General features: G+C 48.1%; 2 protein-coding genes across 4 annotated transcripts; both read right to left on the reverse strand.

The window, feature by feature from the left end:
• Positions 1–619: 619 nt before the first annotated feature.
• Positions 620–7,948, reverse strand: nt5c1aa (5'-nucleotidase, cytosolic IAa). Of its 2 annotated transcripts, XM_086137572.1 has the most exons (7): positions 7,594–7,948; positions 5,916–5,960; positions 4,496–4,663; positions 4,044–4,173; positions 2,861–2,983; positions 2,107–2,291; positions 620–2,011 (listed from the first exon to the last, which is right to left on the reverse strand). In XM_086137572.1, exons 1-7 carry the CDS (start codon positions 7,732–7,734, stop codon positions 1,664–1,666), a joined length of 1,140 nt encoding a protein of 379 aa, XP_085993698.1. In that variant the 5' UTR covers positions 7,735–7,948; the 3' UTR covers positions 620–1,663. The 2 variants fall into 2 exon arrangements, with proteins under 2 accessions (XP_085993698.1, XP_085993699.1); XM_086137573.1 differs by lacking the exon at positions 5,916–5,960.
• A 1,823-nt stretch (positions 7,949–9,771) lies between these two features.
• On the reverse strand, positions 9,772–18,134 carry LOC147190522 (hippocalcin-like protein 4). Of its 2 annotated transcripts, none has more exons than XM_086136118.1 (4): positions 18,040–18,134; positions 13,382–13,557; positions 12,937–13,152; positions 9,772–12,472 (listed from the first exon to the last, which is right to left on the reverse strand). In XM_086136118.1, the coding sequence occupies exons 2-4, from the start codon at positions 13,541–13,543 to the stop codon at positions 12,275–12,277; spliced, it is 576 nt and encodes a 191-aa protein (XP_085992244.1). In that variant the 5' UTR covers positions 13,544–13,557; positions 18,040–18,134; the 3' UTR covers positions 9,772–12,274. The 2 variants fall into 2 exon arrangements, with proteins under 2 accessions (XP_085992244.1, XP_085992243.1); XM_086136117.1 differs by having other exon boundaries at positions 17,896–18,068.
• Between the last annotated feature and the right edge of the window lie 1,326 nt (positions 18,135–19,460).

The raw sequence follows: 19,460 nt of genomic DNA on the forward strand, positions 1-19,460 counted from the left end.
TCATCGGGAATGACCACGCGGCTATGTCATCCGCATACGTTTTTCTTGCGTTTGTGCTCACGCCACTCAAGTGGCTGGCGGTCACAGTCCATTTGATTCACATTGCCCGTTGTATCTGCTGGTTTCTCATCGTTGAGGCATGCCACGATACCTCCTCCGGGCACCTTTTTGGGTTTCACGAAGCACAAAACGGCCGTCCCGGGCTTCGTGGTCCCTTTGAGCTGATGGATGCTGTGTGTTGATGCGTACACTTGGCAAGGCATGCGTGTCATTAGAGAAGCTCTCTTTTGCAACGATGGCCAGTCGGCCCTACGTCGCCGCGTCACGTTTATCTTTTCGTTTGCATGCCGGACTCTAAATGAATGCCTCACACGGGTCCCGCCGGTGCGTTTTAGCACCAAGGCACAAGGTGAACGACCGCCGGGAGCTTTCTGGCTTTTATCGCCTGAATTCTGCTGGAGGATCAGTTACAGCCGGGACGATTATGAACACATATATCACAGATGGAGCTAACTGGAGAAGTGGGCCGTGTGTCTGTTGTGAAAAGATAAGGGGAACACAATGAGAAAGACTAAAGAGTCAACCCGCTTTCATCCTAAATAATGAATCAAGTCTGGGATGGAGGCCACCGTTCTGCAGAACATTTATTTGCATTGCGGTGCTGCCACCTTATGGTAGATGGTGACAGTGATGACGCGCTCGTGCCTTTTATTCAGTTGTTAAAATCAACCGAAGGCCGCAATGCACAAAACCCTCAAAGGCACGGCGGGGGAGAACGTGCAAATTCCACACTGGAAGGCCGGAGCTGCAATTGAACCCGCGCACTGTGAGGCCCACATGCTAACCAGCGGCGTGCTTACGACTCAAAGGCAAAACTGTATTTGGTTCGGGCTCTGCAATCATACCGTGAAATACGTCCGGCGTGTAAAGCGGAAGTCATATGCAACCGTCGTCGTACAATTTTAAGGTCATACAAAATTTTCGGGAAAAAAAATAGGCCTTAAAATTCAAACAAAACCCACGAAGCACCTAAATTGCTATTTTGGGGAGTGTTATCAGTCGTGTGCTCGTAGCAAGCGGATGCTAAGGTAAATACGCTCACTACATGACATAGCGTTTTGTAAATGACCTGTGATACTTTTCTGTTCCCTCTCTCTTACTGTCTGTCGGCGCCTTAAGTCGCTTCAACGTATCTCCTTGGCGCCAAAATTCCACCACATGGACTCAAAGCAATACTGGTAATGCAATGACGATTGAGAGAGCAAATGGATGGAAGGTTGCAACTATGTGAGTTTTTCATCAGATAGCAGGCGATGGGATCTTCAAATACCGAACAGCTTCTCTCTGTACTTGTGTGACAATTAAACCGTGTTAAAAGGTTAACTTAACCACGCCCGTTGACTTTGGGGGTTCCGCTGATTGCATTGCACATATTGTGACCTTTTCATCAGTCCAGATTGTACCGCCGGCTTAATTTATTCACCGCGTCCATCGCATCTCCAAGCATTCCCTGATGCTCAGTTTTTCACCTTCTGTTGTGGCCGTGGCTTGAAAGCAGCAAAAAAAAAAAAAAATAACATGAGGAAAAAAAACGTTTTATAACCCGCAAAAGGATCGGGCGAGACTTTTCGATCGAAAAGTTCATATCCGCCTCTCCTCTCATCTACTTCCCCGCTTGGCCGGCGTTGTGCTTCTGCGCAATGCCGTAAGGCACGTGGGCCGCAACGGTGCCCATCTCGGCCGCGCCCTCCACGTGAAACATCTGGTCGTCAAAGTAAATGTGAGGTCTGATCTTCTCCAGCATGGGGCCCTTGGGCGCCCCTGCCAGGAACAAGGCCTCGTCGATCTCCAGCCCCCAGGCCCTGAGGGTCTTCAGGGCTCGGATGCCCGAGCTGGCTGCGCTTCGCGCCGTCACTAAGTAGGTCCGGATGGGGCAGTCCAGGCGCTGGCCTTTAGCGTAAAACTTCTTCTGGAGCTTCCCGAGGGCCTCCAGGAAACCTTTCAGTGGACCCTTTTGGGGAGGAAGCGAGTAGATTGTGATTCATGATGTCGATTTGCCAGTCACGCAATTGGTTCTATGCGCTCTACGGTTAAAAAGCACGTCACATGATCCAGCAGAGTGTCCTCGTTTTCGCGCTCGTGTTCGAAGAACCTGTCGAGTCCGTGGGCCTTGAAGATGCGCTCGGATTCGTCGGAGAAGAGAACGGCGTCGCCGTCGAACGCCACCCTCAGCTGGGACGCCGACACCTCCGTCTGCTTCTCTGACATGAACATGGTTGCCGCCGCGATACCTGGTAATCAATTGGGACTGTCAAAATGATTCAATTGTCGCCAGCGGATTGTTGCAAGAGGCGTCGGTTGATTCGGAACTTCTCTAACGTGAGCTAATAAGGCTTCGGCGTTCACGCAATAATGAAACGGTGCGCTGCGCGATATCCTCCGCGTGCAGGAAGTGCGAGCAGATGGCCTCACAGCTAATTAAGACCTTTCGAATAAAACGTCACGGGCGCCTTCTTTGCCTGACGTCGGCGTATGCGCGTCGCGTACACGCGGCCGGTCGAGTCACTTTGAGAGCTATGCGGTCCTGCACTTAATCCTCCTTTGAGGGTCTAAACATGGCAAACGTCAATATGTTGTCTCAATTTGATTTTTAGGTTCTCAAGGATGCTTGGGATTCACAGTAATCGATGTTAATTGCTGCTAATGTCGCAACGCGTTTCGAGTAAATCGTAAATAGGATTCTTTTTCATTGCGATGTTTTGCCACAAAGAAAGATTCTCAAGACACATCAGGAAAAGAGAAACAGATTTATCATTGTTAGTCATCCGCCTTGTAGTTGTTGACCGAAATGGGCGCTCACCTTCAGCCAGCGCCTCCCTGACCTTTTCTGCGTCGGCCGACAGGTAGAGGTTGGTGTGCCAGGCCTTGAGGTAGCCGATTGGACTGCTTCCGCCGGTCATGCAAAAGCGCTCAATGAAGAGATCTGAGAACAACAACATTTAAAAGCCTTCCATCCAGGGAAAACATCCTGCAGTCTTTTGTACTCTTTCTTCATATTTGTACTCATCGTCAGTCCGAACATCTCGGTGCGATTTGGTTTTCTCAATCGTGACATCTGAAACGCAGTGACTAAAAAATAAAAATAAAAAAAAAGTGTCGCCGCTGGTTTGTTTCATTTTTTTTATTCCGCCTTTGTAAGGCAGAGTGGACCTTCTGGGGAAAAAAAGAAATAAAGGTTCCCTTTGTATATGCCGAGCAATTCTGTCAACAGGCAAGAAAAGAATTGCCCCAGTAGGAAAACGTGAGATTAATATCCAAACGTTAGCCCGAGGTGTCAAAATTTTCACCTCGGTGAAGACCGCTATGCAGAAAGCTGCGTAGCTTAATTGTTTTTTTTTAATGACCGCGGCACCCCGGGTGGCTCGTCACTGACCTCCTCTGTGAGAGGTTTGTTGGATATCAACATGTTTCCCCTCACATCGCAGGGGATTTGTTTGTCTTTGCTTTTTGTCGGGAAGCTCAGAGGTCTGGAACCGTTCGGGTGCTCACGCAGAGAGCCACCGGCGAGATCTAACGCCGTCTCCGCTCCGATGTGTTTTTGTTTTTGAGGGCCCGCGGATTAACCTTGGCTCCCGCGGGACGCGGTTTTCAACCCGACCCGGCGTGAGGCCGGGAGGATCTGATATCGTTTGATTCGGCAAACAGGAAGTGGTTTGAGTTGACAGAGAGGACGTTGGCGTGGGAATGACCCTTGAAAAGTCAGCTGTTGATCCACGTTGCAGAAATTGGCTCGTCCCGAACTAGAAAGTCTTGATGAGAAGAAAAATTTTTGAAAAAAAATGCCATGGTTGCATCGGCGCCAAATTGACATTTTGATCGATATGCTCCTTTGCGCGCTATACGCCCGCCCCTCGGCTCAAGTCAACTGCATTGCACCGTCAACGGATGCCCGTCGTCACAATCTTTCGATCGGTGCTTCAGAAAACGGGTGCATGGGCGGACATGTCGCACTCATGTCGGCGCACCCGCATTGCGCGACTTACTGTGATGGTTGATGGTGTTGATGAGGCGGATGCCGACGTGAGCGTGGTTGTACGTCACCAGCACGATGTCAAACAGCTCTTCGCTTTGCGGATACAACTCGCGCAGACGGCTGTTTACCGCTTCCAGAGCCTGTTGGCGACACGATGACCAGACAAATGATGATTCGCTATTGCAAATATCCAACAAGTTTAACAGTCACAGTTATCGGCCTGACCATTTCCCAAGCAGATCACAGGGGGGGGGGGGGAAATGAAAAAATCACTTTTGAAAACACCCCACACGACCGATGTTAGGATCGTCTTTTGGCGACATCTGAAAACGGAGAATTATCCGCTCGGAAGAGAAGCAAAATGCTCAATTTCGGAGCCAATTGTCAGTATGTTTGTCCGTATGTGTCTTTTCGCAGCCGGTAAGTGTAGACGTCCGTTCGCAAAGGATTCCACTTTTCAACCTTGACAAATGGGAAAGCGGGTCCCGGGGCGAAGGGTTCGTTCTCGTGTTCGATTTGGTATCTCAGGTATTCCTCCACGCCGTGCCGCTCGTAGACTTTCTGCTCCCGCTCCGTTCGGAACAGGACCCGCGTGGACACGGCGATCGTCACCGCGTTCTCAGGCTTAGGCTGCGGCCGCAACATGAAAAACAAGAGCAGGGAGAGTGTCGCTCACGGTTAATGGAAGGGATTTCAAGTCGGGGATTAAACGGGATCTGCTCATGCACTTTATTTGCGGAAGTGTGAGCATCAACTTGAACTCTGGTGCACGGCGAGCAAGAAATATCGAGCGAGTGATGGCCTCGATTCGGCGCAGTCCGGTTCAAGTGAGAATGGTGCACAGAGCAAGGCAGGGGCCAGGGTTCAAACTGTAAAGATCCTCTTTCTTTGTCTGTTTTTTTTTTTTCTTCCCTTGGCCGCCTTTGGTCCAACAACGAAAACGGCACGTGTCGGACTTATAAGGCGCGAAGGGCCCACGGCGGTACGTCGTGGGGAAGCCAAGGAGCAACCGGTCTGGAGCCGCAAATAAAATAACACGGCTCCGTGTTGCCGACACGTCACCTGATGTGTCCGGCGGCGTTTGCGTGTTAAAACTCCAGCGCCGGTATTGGAAGGTGATGGGCTGCATTCCAAGCGGGGGCAAAGTGTGGCATCGGTGACTGTCGTGCGGTGATTCCCAAGCACCATGCCAGTGTGTGATATTATCGGATTGAATTGATTTACTACATATAATGGACCGTATATTTGCTCGTCAATATATTATAGCGACGTAGTGACGAGCAGAGCGATTCGGTACTTTTTCACTAGTAAACGGGCCCGTATTTCACACTTGCTGCGGTCGACTGGTGACCCGTCTTCAATTTCATCTATTCGGTAGGGGTGGGAGAAAATATTGACGGATCGTTGTCAAAAATATCAATATTATGGCTGACTGAGTCTCGGTATTCTTCTTCATGTCCTGCCAACTCTGCGTGTCAGAATGGCGATAAAACGGCTCGTATTTATCATGGGCTGCGTAATCCGCTTCTAAAATATTACCCAAACACGAATGACTGTCGGGGGCTGCGGGTGTGTGTGTGTGGGGGGTATTTTTGACACCTTTTACTGCTGCTGTCACACCTGAAATATTGTTAGTGTCGTATCAGACAGTTTGCATGCTTGATGTACAAATTTTACCTTCCGGAATCGCACAATCTCTCTCGAAATCAACAAATGATGACTTGCATTCCAAAACAACGATTTGAACACGGCAACAAGCGGTTCGCTTTGTTGCGACTCGTGCGACTGGTTAGTTGAGGCGGCAGGGGCGTGCGGTCGTGCGGCCGTCGCAGAGGAGCTCAAGTTGAACAGAAGCGCTCGGTCGTCCGTGTGTGGTACTCACAAAGAACACGCCTCCTTCCACCTTGCGGGCCCGTCTGCCTGTCACCTTCAGCACAATGACATTTTGCAGGTTTAAATTCAGCACGTACAAATGGTGTTCGCTCAGAGGAAAGTTGCGATGGTGAACCAACGGAACGGGAAATTGGAACGCCGGACATGGGGAAAAGGCACAATTCATGAGCTCGCGATGACAAATTGAATTACATTGACCAAGCAGATGCGGCAAAAAAAAACCGCGAGACCGATAAAACACCTCTGGCGTAGCTTTACGATGTCGCCGTAATTTTACAGACGACATCGGGGCCAGTTCACTCACGATAGAAGATTGGCGCAGGCCCACGCCCCCCCCCCCCCCCCCCCCCCAACTTTGAATCTCACATTTAGCTTTGCTCTTCCTGATGTTTGCGACATTGTGGAGTCGCTTTACGCTATGAATAACGTGTCATGCAGTTGGCGGCGGGCTGAGGGAATGGCAAGGGGAGGCTCGCCGGGGGTGTCTTTTGGTCTTTGCTTGCGATCCGATACCGTCGGCGTTAACGGCCTGCCCTCTGCCAGCCGGAGCGCGGGGCATGCCTCGATCACATGACTCCCCCCGCCGTCATCATCAGCACCTATGCTGCGGAGTGATAACCCCCGAAAACCCTGACTCATATATTTGCACACATGGGGAAGCTGCTTCAGTTGTTCCATAGAAACAAGGGAGGAAGTTGGAAGGAATTTATTTCCAAGTAACGTCTCACCGGATGCAAAGAGTTCGCAGCAGGAGTTAAAAAAAAAAAAAAAAAGGGGGGGTGAGCACAAAGTGAGGCGCTTGAGGGGGATATTTATAGGTGAGTTAAAGGCCACCGATGATGTGACGTGTTGCAGCAGATATGCCAGCAAGGGGAGTGCGAGTGCACTGAATTTGACTTGTAGCTCTGCCACGACAATCAAGGAAGAAGAAATTCTGCAGCCGCACAAACGATGCGCATTTAGCCACATGTGAACTTGCAGCAAGGCATTTGCTCCTCTTTAGTGCAATTACTGAGGGGCGCTAGTTCCACGACTGTGTCTTTTGGGCTTATGTTTTGCTGCCCCTCGTTCCACTCTTGGTTTACGAATGCCCAATTGAACCTGACTAATTAACTGCAATGCTGCACAAGTAGCGCAGATCGTTCCAGGAGGAACTTGGAGCCTCACGCACCCTACGAGCACTGAAATGCCCACGAGTAGTTGAGCTTTGCTCATGACATATTGTCCTTTTAATATGCCGAAATTGATCTACTGGTGGAAAGTAATGGAACACAGTCACGGGGGGAAAAAAAAACCATGACTAGTTGTTCTCCTAATGTGCTGAATTGTCTTACTAGTGATGACAAAGAGTGCTCCTAGTACAGGGACCTTCAATTTGAATATCAAGTACGTTGAATAAATCCTAGTTTCCATCGTGCCAATGAGATTGTTTTCCCAAATTTGCTTGTATTTTCAACCATTTACGGTATCATCTAAAATAGGCTCGGTTGTCACCTTCCGAGTTTGTCAACGAAATGCTTCCTTTGCTGCTGTTTGCAGTAATATAGTGGCCAATAGTTTAACTTTAGAGAGTACCAGGAGTTGAATCGAGATATGGTATTAAAGGGGGGGGGGGGGGGGGGGGCGGGGGACGTAAACAGCCGGATGCAAAAGTTGCTTGGACGAACCTGTTTTGGCGCAGTGATGATTCCCAGGCGGTCTTGTTGGAGCTCGTCTGTCTCCTCCCACGAGTCTCCCTTCTCTCCGTTGGAAGAGGCGCAAATTTGGAGCTCCTTCACCTTCACGGGGTCCACACTCATCTTCACCATAGAGAATGTGAATACCCCTCAGGTGGCCTTAGTAAGTGGGAAATGTCGCCAGTGGAAGGCAACGTCCTGCGGCTGTACCAAACATTTAGTTGGGACGCTCCTCTACGGTGGCGAGTGGCTGCGCTTTGCTGAGCAGAGATCGTGAGGAAATCAAGAATGCGGTTCGTGTGTGGAAAAGTTGATCTGTCGGGAGGCGCGGTCCATCTGCCGCTATCTCCCGTCCCCACTGCACACTCGCGAGCGACATCGGCCTCCCTCACTCGCCCCCCGCCCCCTCCCTTTTTTGTCCTGCGACGGGCTGATTGCGTCACGGCCATTCCCACGCCGCGGACCAATCGCGGGCGTGCTTCTGCGTTCAGTTAAGCGCTTCCCGTTTGCCGCCTGCTGTTGACGCGCTGAAATGCGCGTGGGGTGCCAAGAAAAATGATTTGAACTAGTGGGACGGACGGCGTGAAGAAGTATCTGAAACAAAACGGGCAGCGCGGTGCTCTCGCGGTGAGCACGTCTGCCTCATACCTCGGAGGTTTGCCGTTCCGATCGGTGCGCGGGTTCTTCTCATGCTCGCGTGGGTTTTCTCCGGGTAGATTCAAAGGATTTTTTTGGCCCTGAGGTGGAAGGTGAATGCGACTGGTTGTCTATATGCGCCCTCTGTTTGGCTGGCGACCAGTCTAAGGTGTGGCTCCTGTCACAGCCTTTGAACCGGAATAGGCTGCAGTGGAGCGCCAACAACACTCGTGGAGTTGACATGTACTTTTCTGCTCTCTGTGCATCTGTGTGATCATGCGTGTGGACTGTCATCGTCCTATTCTTACGCACAACACTTAACTCCCCTTTTATTGTGTCTGAGCGGGTCTAGCGAGTGGGTGAGTGAGTGAGACCGACTGAGTGAGCGCACATGTGAGTGAATGACCGAACGTGAGTGAGTGAGTGAACATGTGAGCGAGTGTGTCTGCGTTTGCGCACGTGTTAAATGACCCTGGCCTAAACGGTATCCGCTAATGGATACCTTCCGCTGGCCTAACTGCAAGGCCATTAGTGTGCATGCTGATTGTCCCAGGGTGTCGGAGGGCAGAATGGATCAGCGCATCTAAAGGCATCTGTGGCTCGTCGACGCACAGATCCTTTTACCCCGACCCTCGCCAAAGTCAAACCGGGTCGTGCTTTAGAAAATGTGCGCACGGGTAGTTGGCATGGAGTTGACAGTCTTTTTACCAATTGGAATTGGTCTCAAAATACTCGACTCTGTCTCAACGCCCTCGTGTGGCGCGCCTCGGAACACGGTTGTTCTGTGCCATGACCTCTGCTATATCCAGACTGTCCTCTCTCTCTCGCTCCCTCACTCCCGCTCTCTCTTGCCGTTTTTTTCCATCCGCAGCTCGGCCCCACTGCACAAATGTGAGTTTTTATCCCGAAGCTGAAACGTGATCCAGTGAGGCCCATGATAGATTCGTATTGATCCATGGAGAGTGGCCGAACAGGCTGAAAAAAAAAAAATCCAGTCCAAATAGTGTCACAAAGGGTGGGCTTGAACCAGAAAGACCACTTCATCCACATACTGGATTTTCTTTTTTTTTTTTAATGAAAGTCAAAATATAATATGGGCTTACCACCAAAGTCAGACACAATTTGGCCCGTCATGCCGGTTGACTTCCAAGTTGTTATGCTGTCAGCTACATGCTATATTTATATTCGCATTCATTTGGTAAAATACATTTGTGGAAGTAATTCGTATTTCATGAATCGCATGATCCTCTCCAACGCGGTCGCAGCCAGTTCTATTGAGCTGGTTATGATCACACATTTCCTCTCATTCTAACTACTGTTTTATGGCTGCATCACACACACAAATGAAAACATTTTATATGTGTGTGTATGTGTGTGTGTGTGTGTGTGTGTGTGGCTGGTTGGCCTCAGCATGGTTGCCGAGGAAACAGTGGGGGTGATGTCATTGCAGTAAAGTGACATCATCGCGAGATGGTGACTCATTACACTTTGCGGGTCTACACTTGTGCTATAACAGAACACGCGGAGGCGAAACACCTGTTTGACATCCACGTGTTTTAATCCATGTAACAAAAAGAAGTACTACCCTTTTTACTTCTCGGGAAAGCATCTGACAAGACAAATAGACATGTACAAATGATTCAAAAGTAAATACCAAACGTATTTCCTTTGTATTTCTGGTGATGTGAGTGGTGCATCCCGTCATTTTCACCGCCAAGAAAAACAAGACCATCTTTGGCACGTAATCATTGGATTTTGAACTCAAGGCTCTACGCGGATTATAAAAATATTCCATGTTGCTTTTGGATGTTGAATGTTTTTCTCTTGGGTCCAAAGTGGTCCTGATAACGACTGCGGTCCTTGTATACATAAGGACGGTTGAAGGGGCCATTTTGTGGGATTACCTAACCAATAAGTGGAACTAAAAAAAGGCAACAACAAAAAATACAGATGAGTGCGCTTCATCTCTATGCAATAGTGCACCGACTAGCAGAATAGTTACTCTTTTGCTTTACTGCGCACAAAATCATTACTTTCTCTCGTGAATTTAAATGACTGAAAAATGCATGACGGTTCGTTTAGAACATCTGGTACAGCTAAAATTAAGGGACATGATTTCATCGTTTGGCCTGACATACTGCTTCCATCCACTAGGCGGCACTATGACACACAACACACACATCTCCATCTCCTTGACTGGCTTGTCCGCAATGTCCTATGTCGAGACAAACATTTCTCTCTGAGTATTTCTAGTGTGTGTTCCACAGTGAATAAAACCACACACACAGACCCACGGATGCTTGCGCGCACACAGAAACGCACGCCAAGTACCAGCAGAGCACAAAAGCGGGGACAATACTCGCTGTGTTCGCACACATGTACAATACACGTACGTTGGTAAAACTAGACCGAGATGTCTTTTTATCACACAAATTATGCAAATACAAACCCGTGTGTGAACACCTGCAAAAGTCCGTCAAACACGCACGCGCGCGCGCACGCGCGCACACGAACTGTAGCTGTGTCATCTTTATGAAAGTAGTTCTAAGCTACAAGTACATTTACATATTACATTGGTTCATAATCATAAATAGCGTTGTAGTATAATGTACATATACATTTGATCATAATTACAGTATCGAACACAGGAGGCCTTGCTATGTCACTTTGAGAAGATGGAGGGGGAGGAGCAGCAATCTATCCCCAGCACATGCAAGGGATATTTAGAAAGTCGGGCATTTGGAATGCCCGCCTTTGTTTATCGTCTGTATTCAATGCTAACACGGTGCTAAAAGTTGGACGCTGTCAGATCATAATTCTTGATGACGACACGTTTGATAGTAATTGGCGAGCAAAGCTCATAAAGAGCTCGTGTCCGTTATCTTTGCATGGGAGCCACGACGCACCAAATTCAAATGAGCACATCAAAATCTCTCATCATTCTAGCAAAGGTGGTACATCTTGTTTGTTGACACGAAAGGTGTCTTTTAGCTCAGCTACTTTATTGTGATTTTTAACGTGCCTATGTATGCGCCTGCATAACTATACTTCATCAACATAATAAAGCGAATGTATACACAAAATTCAAGTCATTTCAAGTGTGTTTAGCTCTCTCCTTTGCGGTTCCAGTTTGTGCTTTCACGTTGACTAACAGGTGCGCCCACATCACAGGGCTCCCGTTTCAACCTTTTGCTATCCCCCCCGCCCCCCCCCCCCACATTGATTTTTTTTTTTTTCCTTTCGAGATCAGAGCGGAGTTCAACAGAGTTCCTCTACCTGCGCCACAAATCAAAGCGCTTCCCCTTTGACATTTCGGGGGAAGAAAGACGGAGACAAAATGAGCAAGAACAGGACGGCGGAGGGAGGAGAGGCGAACGAGACGCTGGCTCCACATTGAATTCGAGAGGACCATTTGGCCTTTACAGGTAATAGTCACTGTCTTTAGTCATGCAATTATCGCCACTTCCTGCGTATCTTAAACGTAAACGTCATGCGTTTAACATGAGTCCGTAATTTGCGATCGTGATGGGAACACGGTAAGAAGTTCACATTTGACTTTGTAATTGCTTGTACAGAAACAATCCTTTATCGGAGACTCTTATTTTTTGTAATCTTCCTTGATACCGTTTATAATCATGTCATGAATGTAATGAACTTTTAATGAAGTTTGCTTTAAGACCAGATGTCACGCTGTACAGTAATCCATTTAAAAATGTTCTTCCAAGTGGGAGGGGATTTGACTGATGCCACCCAAACACGGCAGTGACGCGTTAATGTGGACACGCGTGCACTCGTCACTATCCTGGCAAATTTTAAATCCTCTTCCTATCAGTGTGGTCATTCCATATTGGAATCTCTCTTTTTTTGGGATCGTTTTCTAAATATCCCTTGATTCATAGTGATGAAACGAATAAAACCGCCGCAATTTCTCTAAACACTGGGGGGGTTGGGGGGGGGGGTCTCCTGGCAATTTCCTCCCTCCATCTCCTCCTCCACTTTCCTCTCTTGACCTCCCCCTACTCCACAAAGTCGGCGTCTACTTCTGCATGTCGCACTGCAGCAGTAAGACGATGGAGGGGTCCGACTTGGCCGCCTCCTTGAACTCCTCCAGGGAGATCTCGTCGTTGTGGTCCTTGTCCATCTTAGAGAAGATCTTGTCGACACGCTGCTGCGGGGTCAGGCCGTCTTCGTTCATGCGCATCATAATCACCGTGCCCACCATCTTGTAAATGGCCTACAGAAAGAAAGAAAAAATGTATATTTCATGCCCCCCCACCCAAAAGTGAGGTCTTGGAAAGGCGAAGTCGATAATTTTTCAAATAAATAAGATAAGATAAGATAAGAAAACCTTTATTAGTCTCGCAATGGAGAAATTCCCAATTCACAGCAGCAAGGTTATGAAAGGAAGAAGTAGAACAGCAAAATAGGAGTCTCGATTCCTGATTGACGAATCCAAATTGCGCGTTCACGCCAACGGATTGCACGTGCCGTTTGTGGGCATGTTGCGTGTGATCTACGAAGATTGCCTCTAAGATTGTCAACTCTCATCTGTTTTCAAAAACCTATACGTTCATTTTGTCCACGCCGACCTCGATCAAGATGCGAGTCGACAGTACAACATAACCTCGTTGATCCGAATAGTCGAATGATAACATCCCGTGGTAGACGATACCGTGGATGTCCTCCCCATTGACCCACCTCGATGATCTCCAACATCTCCACGCGGGTGATCTTGCCATCGCCGTCCAGGTCGTACATGTTGAAGGCCCAGTTGAGCTTCTGCTCAAAACTGCCCCTGGAAGTGATGGACAGGGCGCAGATGAACTCCCTGAAGTCGATGGTCCCGTCGCCGTTCTTGTCGAAGGTCCGGAATGCGTGCTGGGCGAACTTGGAGGCGTCGCCGTATGGAAAAAACTGGAAGGGAAACGTTTTGTCTCTGTATCGTGGCGTGAAGCGCAAAACGGCAAGGGGGCGCTTGTTCTAAACAGGTCACAGTACCCGAACAAGCTAATCGTGTTCCAGCTGAGTCCTTCACGTTTAGGGAAACAAAGTACAATGTCACCTTCCGGCAAGGCGTTGCTAATAAGCATTTGAACTCTCCGTAACCTCCTTCACCACATTCCAACTTGTCGGCCATGCTGACCTTCACATAGAGCTGTTGAAACTCCTCCAGGTTGAGGATGCCGGAAGGGCAGTCCTTGAGGAAGCCCTTGTACCACTGCTTCAGCTCGACCTCGTTGAATTCCGTGTTCTTGGTCAGGTCGTCCAGGACCTCTGGGGCCAGCTTGCTGTTGTGTTTCCCCATGATGCCTCACCTCTCTAGTGAACAAAATAGGGTCAACGCAGCCGACAGGGTTCGAACACAAACAGGAGCAGTAACGGGCTTGTATGATGTATGTCGTTGGATCTAAAAAGTCGATACACACCTGTTCAAATGAAAAAATGAGACCCCGATCAATCATTTGCAAACTTTTTTCCACCATGAATGGGACCTGAAACCTGTACAACCCATACGAGTGGAAGTCAAAGTAAAACCACTGAAATAATGTGGTTGCACAAGTGTACACACCCCAACCGGGGTGCGACTGCGCTAAAAGAACCAGTCGCATCGGCAGATTGAATGTGATTGGTTCATTTTGAACATAGCAACATTCCACCTATAACATCCCCCCCCCCCCACCCCATTTGTGTTGTGCAGGTTGCAGGCAAAATTTATGGCGGAAAACATCTCATTGTAAATGCATACAGTATATATATCCATTGCCTGTACAGGATGACAATCCAATTGAAGCGCACTCTCATCATTGTTGTTATGTCACGTAATGCCGTAAAAGAACCAATCGCAGCTCATCGCACCACATCATGTTGTCACCACCTGGGTGTAAAAAAATAGAATAGATGGACTCGATTGAACGGTATAGTTTTATCGATGCCATTACACCAACAAGACACTCTTAAGAAAATGACCTCTCATCCCCACGCCTGATAATTCTTATGGACATAAAATGGCCCGTTAACCCCCCCCACCCCCCGCCGCGGACCACCGCAGTCCCTTCATGACGCCATCCAATGAGTCATAGCCCGCGTCTGACAACTTTTTCACACTTCCACACCGAGACACAGCGAGTGGCCGCAAATCCTTCCCCTCTAAAACTGCTCATCCAGGAGCTTTGCGGCGAAAATATGACCAATGAGTCATGCGGCGAGAGCGAGGGGCAGCCAATCTTCTCCGCAAACCGCAGCAGGATTTAAAATTTTTTTTTTTTTTTACAGCAGGAGAGCGACGAGGGTTGCAAGGAGAGGAACGGAGGACATTGCGCTCGGCCTTTGACTTTGCTTCGAAAATGTCAGCGCGGTTCTTGTCAAGCTGAGACATGAAAAGAAGAAACACGAGCCAACAAATAAGGTTCACGGCGGCGTGTTTGTTCATAGAATCCTGATGCTTCAAGGCCACCAACTGAGACAGATGAGATTCTTCCCTCGGTTAGGGAGCAAACGCGGCTCATAATAGAGTTTCCTCGGCATGACGTCGAGACGCTCCATCAACCCCGGCGAGGCCAAAGCCGTCAACAAGCAATCCCGTTTGAGGGAATCAAAATAAACACCGCTTATGACGGCACGGCGGGCGGAACCGGCGAGTTCATGCAAATTATTCCCTGAAGGCTCCGCGTCCTTGCCGGAATCTTAAAGAGCTCGAAATGGTTTGCGTTTGGCCATTGGCTTGGACAATTCAGCGCACTAGCGGGATACCGAAAAAAAATGCCAAGACACTCTAATATATACTGTCGTGTTTTTTTTTTTTAAACAACGAACGCAAACTAACGATAATTATAATTATAATGAAATGTCCTTTAGTGTTTGTCTTTGACAATCAGTCACACTTTCCAGCCAGTCGTTCGTTTGCCCGTTGACTTCTTCATGAGTAGCCGTGGCGCTCCCGAGAAACAACTCATGTAATGCGCTCTGACGCGTGGGTCGTTCAATTCCAAAATATGAAGAGCCAAAGACGCACGGCTCCGGTTGCCAACTTGCCGGCATGCCATCAAAGGGGGGGCTGAGTTGATGTGGCAACGAGCTGCCGCGGTGCGCGTTTGACGTCTTTGGCGAGGCTCGAAACACGTCAGAAACACGCCGGCGCATCTCGGTGTTTCTCTCGTTTGGAGCAGTCAAAACGTCACCACGATGGAGGACAGTCGGAGAGAGACACACACACACACACACACACACACACACACACACACACTTCATCTAGGCACAACCAGGACTTCCTTCATTTGAGAGGTGGAAGTTGTCCCCCCCCCCCAAAAAAGTGATGTCATTTTAAGGTCCTATCTGCCAGCCCTTACATTGATCAGAATGACGCAGGAATAAGAGACCCTTGCACGGAGATGACTCAATGTGGATCCCCACTTGCGAGGAAGCCGACCATTGCGGGGGAGAGACAGCTTGTGAACAGATGACAAAGATTGATGGCGGCCCGAGCAGGCAGAAGGGGGGGGGGGGGGCATCCGGCGGTAATTTATAGCAGCGGGCCTTAGATAAGACAGATGTGCGTCTTTTTGGGTAACTAAGGGGCGTCCGCTGTCTCATTGCGGCTGTCAGACTGATAGTAAACACAAATCAGAGCTGCAGACGTGCGGGACGCCCGCCGTGTGCTTTCTCACGCTAGAGTGAACTTCTGATGAGCGTCAGGTCAAACTCTTGCTGGAGTGATGGAGGCGATTGGCGCATCGCTGATTATTCATTGAAATTGTTCACGACGCCATTAATTCCGACAGGCTTGATCTTTAATGTGTGATCACTTTGTGCAGAGTTCGAGCCTAAGGCCCACCGCACGCCGGGCAGCCCAGCAGAAGCTGCATCGGGTGCGAAAAGCTTGGCCGCTGCAACTTCCCGAAGCCGATGCTCTGTTGGACTTCTTTGGACATCGGACGAATTGATTAGCAGAACCTTTGTTGGTCGTCTCTGACTTTTATTCCTCCGTTCAAGACGCAGTGAAGCAACGATCACTTCCCGACAATTGACATGCGTGTTACGCCCGTCCCTCGTCTTAAACGTCTGGTATTGTGGTCGATTTCCAAATCGTATGACCGTGGCGGAGTCGCACGCACGTGGAACCAGAAGCGACATATCACTCTTGCGAGGATTTGTTGTCCATGCGAGAAGAAGCAAATGAGGTCAGAAGGCAGTGTGCCTACGCTCTCATTATTAGGACAATCAGGCTCAAAGCGGAAAGCTGAAAGCCGAGAGCGGGTAGACAAAATTCTTCTTTTTGCTGTGACTGAAAATGAGCTGGGAGAACCTGTCAGTGAGTGTGTGTGCATGTGTGTGTGTGTGTGTGGGGTGTGTGTGTGTATATATATATATATATATATATATATATAGTATTTCTATTTTTAAATGATTTTATATACTGTGTGTGAGTGCGAGTGCGTTGACAATAACCTTTGTACAAGTGGAAAAAGTACAATGGACTGAGAGAGGAACAATCAATGGGATACCAGTCAAATACCAGATCTAGCCCCGATCAGCTACAATCGTGTATGTACGTGTGTGTGTGTGTGTGTGTGTGTGTGTGTGTGTGTGTGTGTGTGTGTGTGTGTGTGCGTGTGCGTGCACGTGTGTGTTTGCGCGTGTGATAAAGTCCTCTCTAACTGAATTGATGGTCTTGGGGAAGCTCAGCCGCCCAAAAGCAATAGAACAAAAAAAATGACAGATTAGCCAATCGAGACAGGCCCCTTCCCAACTGGACCTGCGCCAATTGACTTCCCGTCTGGCTAGCTTCTATATATATCTATAGATCTATATAGATATATCTATATCATCAAAGGTTGCAATCACCAACACTTCATCCCACACATAATGACTCGGTTTGATAGCTATTTGAAAACCAATTGCAGACCTCCTGCAATTGTTTGTCCGCTTTTTCTCATCAAATCTGCACATTCGAGTGGAATGAAATGAACACAGTGGCACATCCACTGCAGCGGTGCGTTTTGCTTCTGCACTGATTAGCGCCGTGTTTATTGATGTAACCCAATCATCACAGTGGCTCGGATCACGCTGGTGTCACTGCGCGCCTCAACAACGCGCCTCAACGCTACGGTTAAAAAAAAACACACACACACACACACACACACAAAAGCAAATCAATAAAGCTGCCTGAAGCCCACCAGTCGGATTCTCCCATGCATACGCACAAACGTCGCAATCTGTGCTAGCGTGCGAAATATTCTCACTCGTTTCAGACCTGTGTTGCTTTCCCGCATTGACGTGGCAAACGGGTATCCTTGTTTTGTATCGGGAGCATGACGGACACACCGTCATCTGTGGCCGCGTGTTCTGATCAATGCGGAGGGAGAGCCGGTGCGCATCGTAGCCACGATGGCACCCCGGTACCCCGTATTGCATGAATCTTGCAGCCCAGAGTGTCCTTGAGCTATCACCCGCTTCCATCTGTGCAGTGTCGTGAGCTTTATTGTGAATTCTTTTGTCGTGCTGGAAGTGTGGAACCACCTAGCAGAGAGCGCAAAGGGATCACTTCACCCAGAGAGCATCACCTTGAATCACATACAAAACGGCATCCATTTACTTGAACCCCCACTTCTTCTTTGTAGTAGTACAGATTAGTAGCCAATCAAAATGTCATCTACTCACCTGCTAATGATTTTGGGGAGGGAAAAAAAATATATATGCTCCTTGTGCGTGGGACAGAAGCTTGTTCCCCTGTTCTCCGGGTAGCCTTTGGGTCCCAAACACTCCCTCCCCGGTGTAAAAGTGAGATTTGGCTGACGAACTCACCTTCCGAGGGAGAAGATGATGAATGAACCGCTGCCGTCTCCTTTGCCAACGCGGGCGCATCAAGGGCCCCCCCCCCCTCCCTCTCTCGCGCGGCCATTGGCTGGAGCGTTTCAGGGAGGCGGTCCTCTTTTGCCCGGATGGCTGCAGCTGCCTGTCAATCAAAGCGCAAATCCAGAGGGGAGACTGGGAGGAGGGTTGGGTCGGCTTAAAAGATTGATTTCTCCTGTGTTTACACATTGAAAAAGGGGGCCTGTAAATCAGGACCATTAGTGAATACACAACTACATGGAAATTACGTTTTAATGAGAAACATGATCATTAGATTCCCTTCGAAGCGTTCTAATTAAATTGCCTTCACAATATATGATGTCGCTCTCTTGCTTTGGACCTTTTTTTCTTCTTTTTTTTTAATACAAACCGTAATTCCAATTTTCATGTTTTTAATGCTCCCACATTTTTTAGGACTTTTGTCCTCATCATTAACCTAATCATCATAATCATCATTATCCTTGACGATAATAAAACAATCATGTCTCAATTGCATCTTAATACAACTTCAAAATCAAAATATTGAATATGAATCATATAACATATTTTAAAAATCTATTTAAATACAAATGTGAACAAATAATTATAATCATTACATATTAAGTGTACAATACATCAAATATAAATATGAAAAATGTTAACTCGAAAAAATGTGAAATGAGAATTTTTTTTAAGTATACATACATAGATAGATAGATATATAGATACACACACATACATACATACTGTGCAACCAAAAATGAAGAAATTAGCTGACCTCATAGGGTTCAATCGATCCCTCAAGGTCAGCTGAGGCGTATGCACCAGTGACGGCATCCATCACCTTTTGAAGGACCACTGCGGCCCACACAGAGCGTAATCTTTGCTTTTTGTCCTTCGCTCCAAGGTGAGCATTACTCACTTTGACTGAGGTGAAGATCATCAGATAAAATCACCAGCGTGACACTCGCGCTTGACTACTTCGGCTTCAGTTTGCACTCACAATGGCGCTGTGGTGCAGTGGTATGCATATATATATATACGTGTGTGTGTGTGTGTGTGTGTGTGTGTGTGTGTGTGTGTGTGTGTGTGTGTGTGTGAGGAAAAAGAAAATTATTGGATAGGAAACATAAATGTCACAATGTAACATCGTATTGCTATAAATCTCTGCACGTGTTTCCATTTTCAGATGATCACTTCTGCCGGATTGTCCCATCACAATCCATCATTGAGTTGAGCGTCCAGTCTTGAGTTCTAATTGAAATATGGATAATTGAAACACCATCACGGAACTGTTCCCGTCTCATTGAAGCCACGCTTAATCTGAAAATGGCATGAATAGAGCATGAATCTCTCCTGCCTGTGTTTTTTTTTCCCCTTATGAATATTCATGA

The sequence above is a fragment of the Hippocampus guttulatus genome, chromosome 18 (assembly GCF_054856545.1).
Source record: "Hippocampus guttulatus isolate MCC_2025c chromosome 18, RoL_Hgut_1.0, whole genome shotgun sequence".
Classification (NCBI taxonomy): domain Eukaryota; kingdom Metazoa; phylum Chordata; class Actinopteri; order Syngnathiformes; family Syngnathidae; genus Hippocampus; species Hippocampus guttulatus.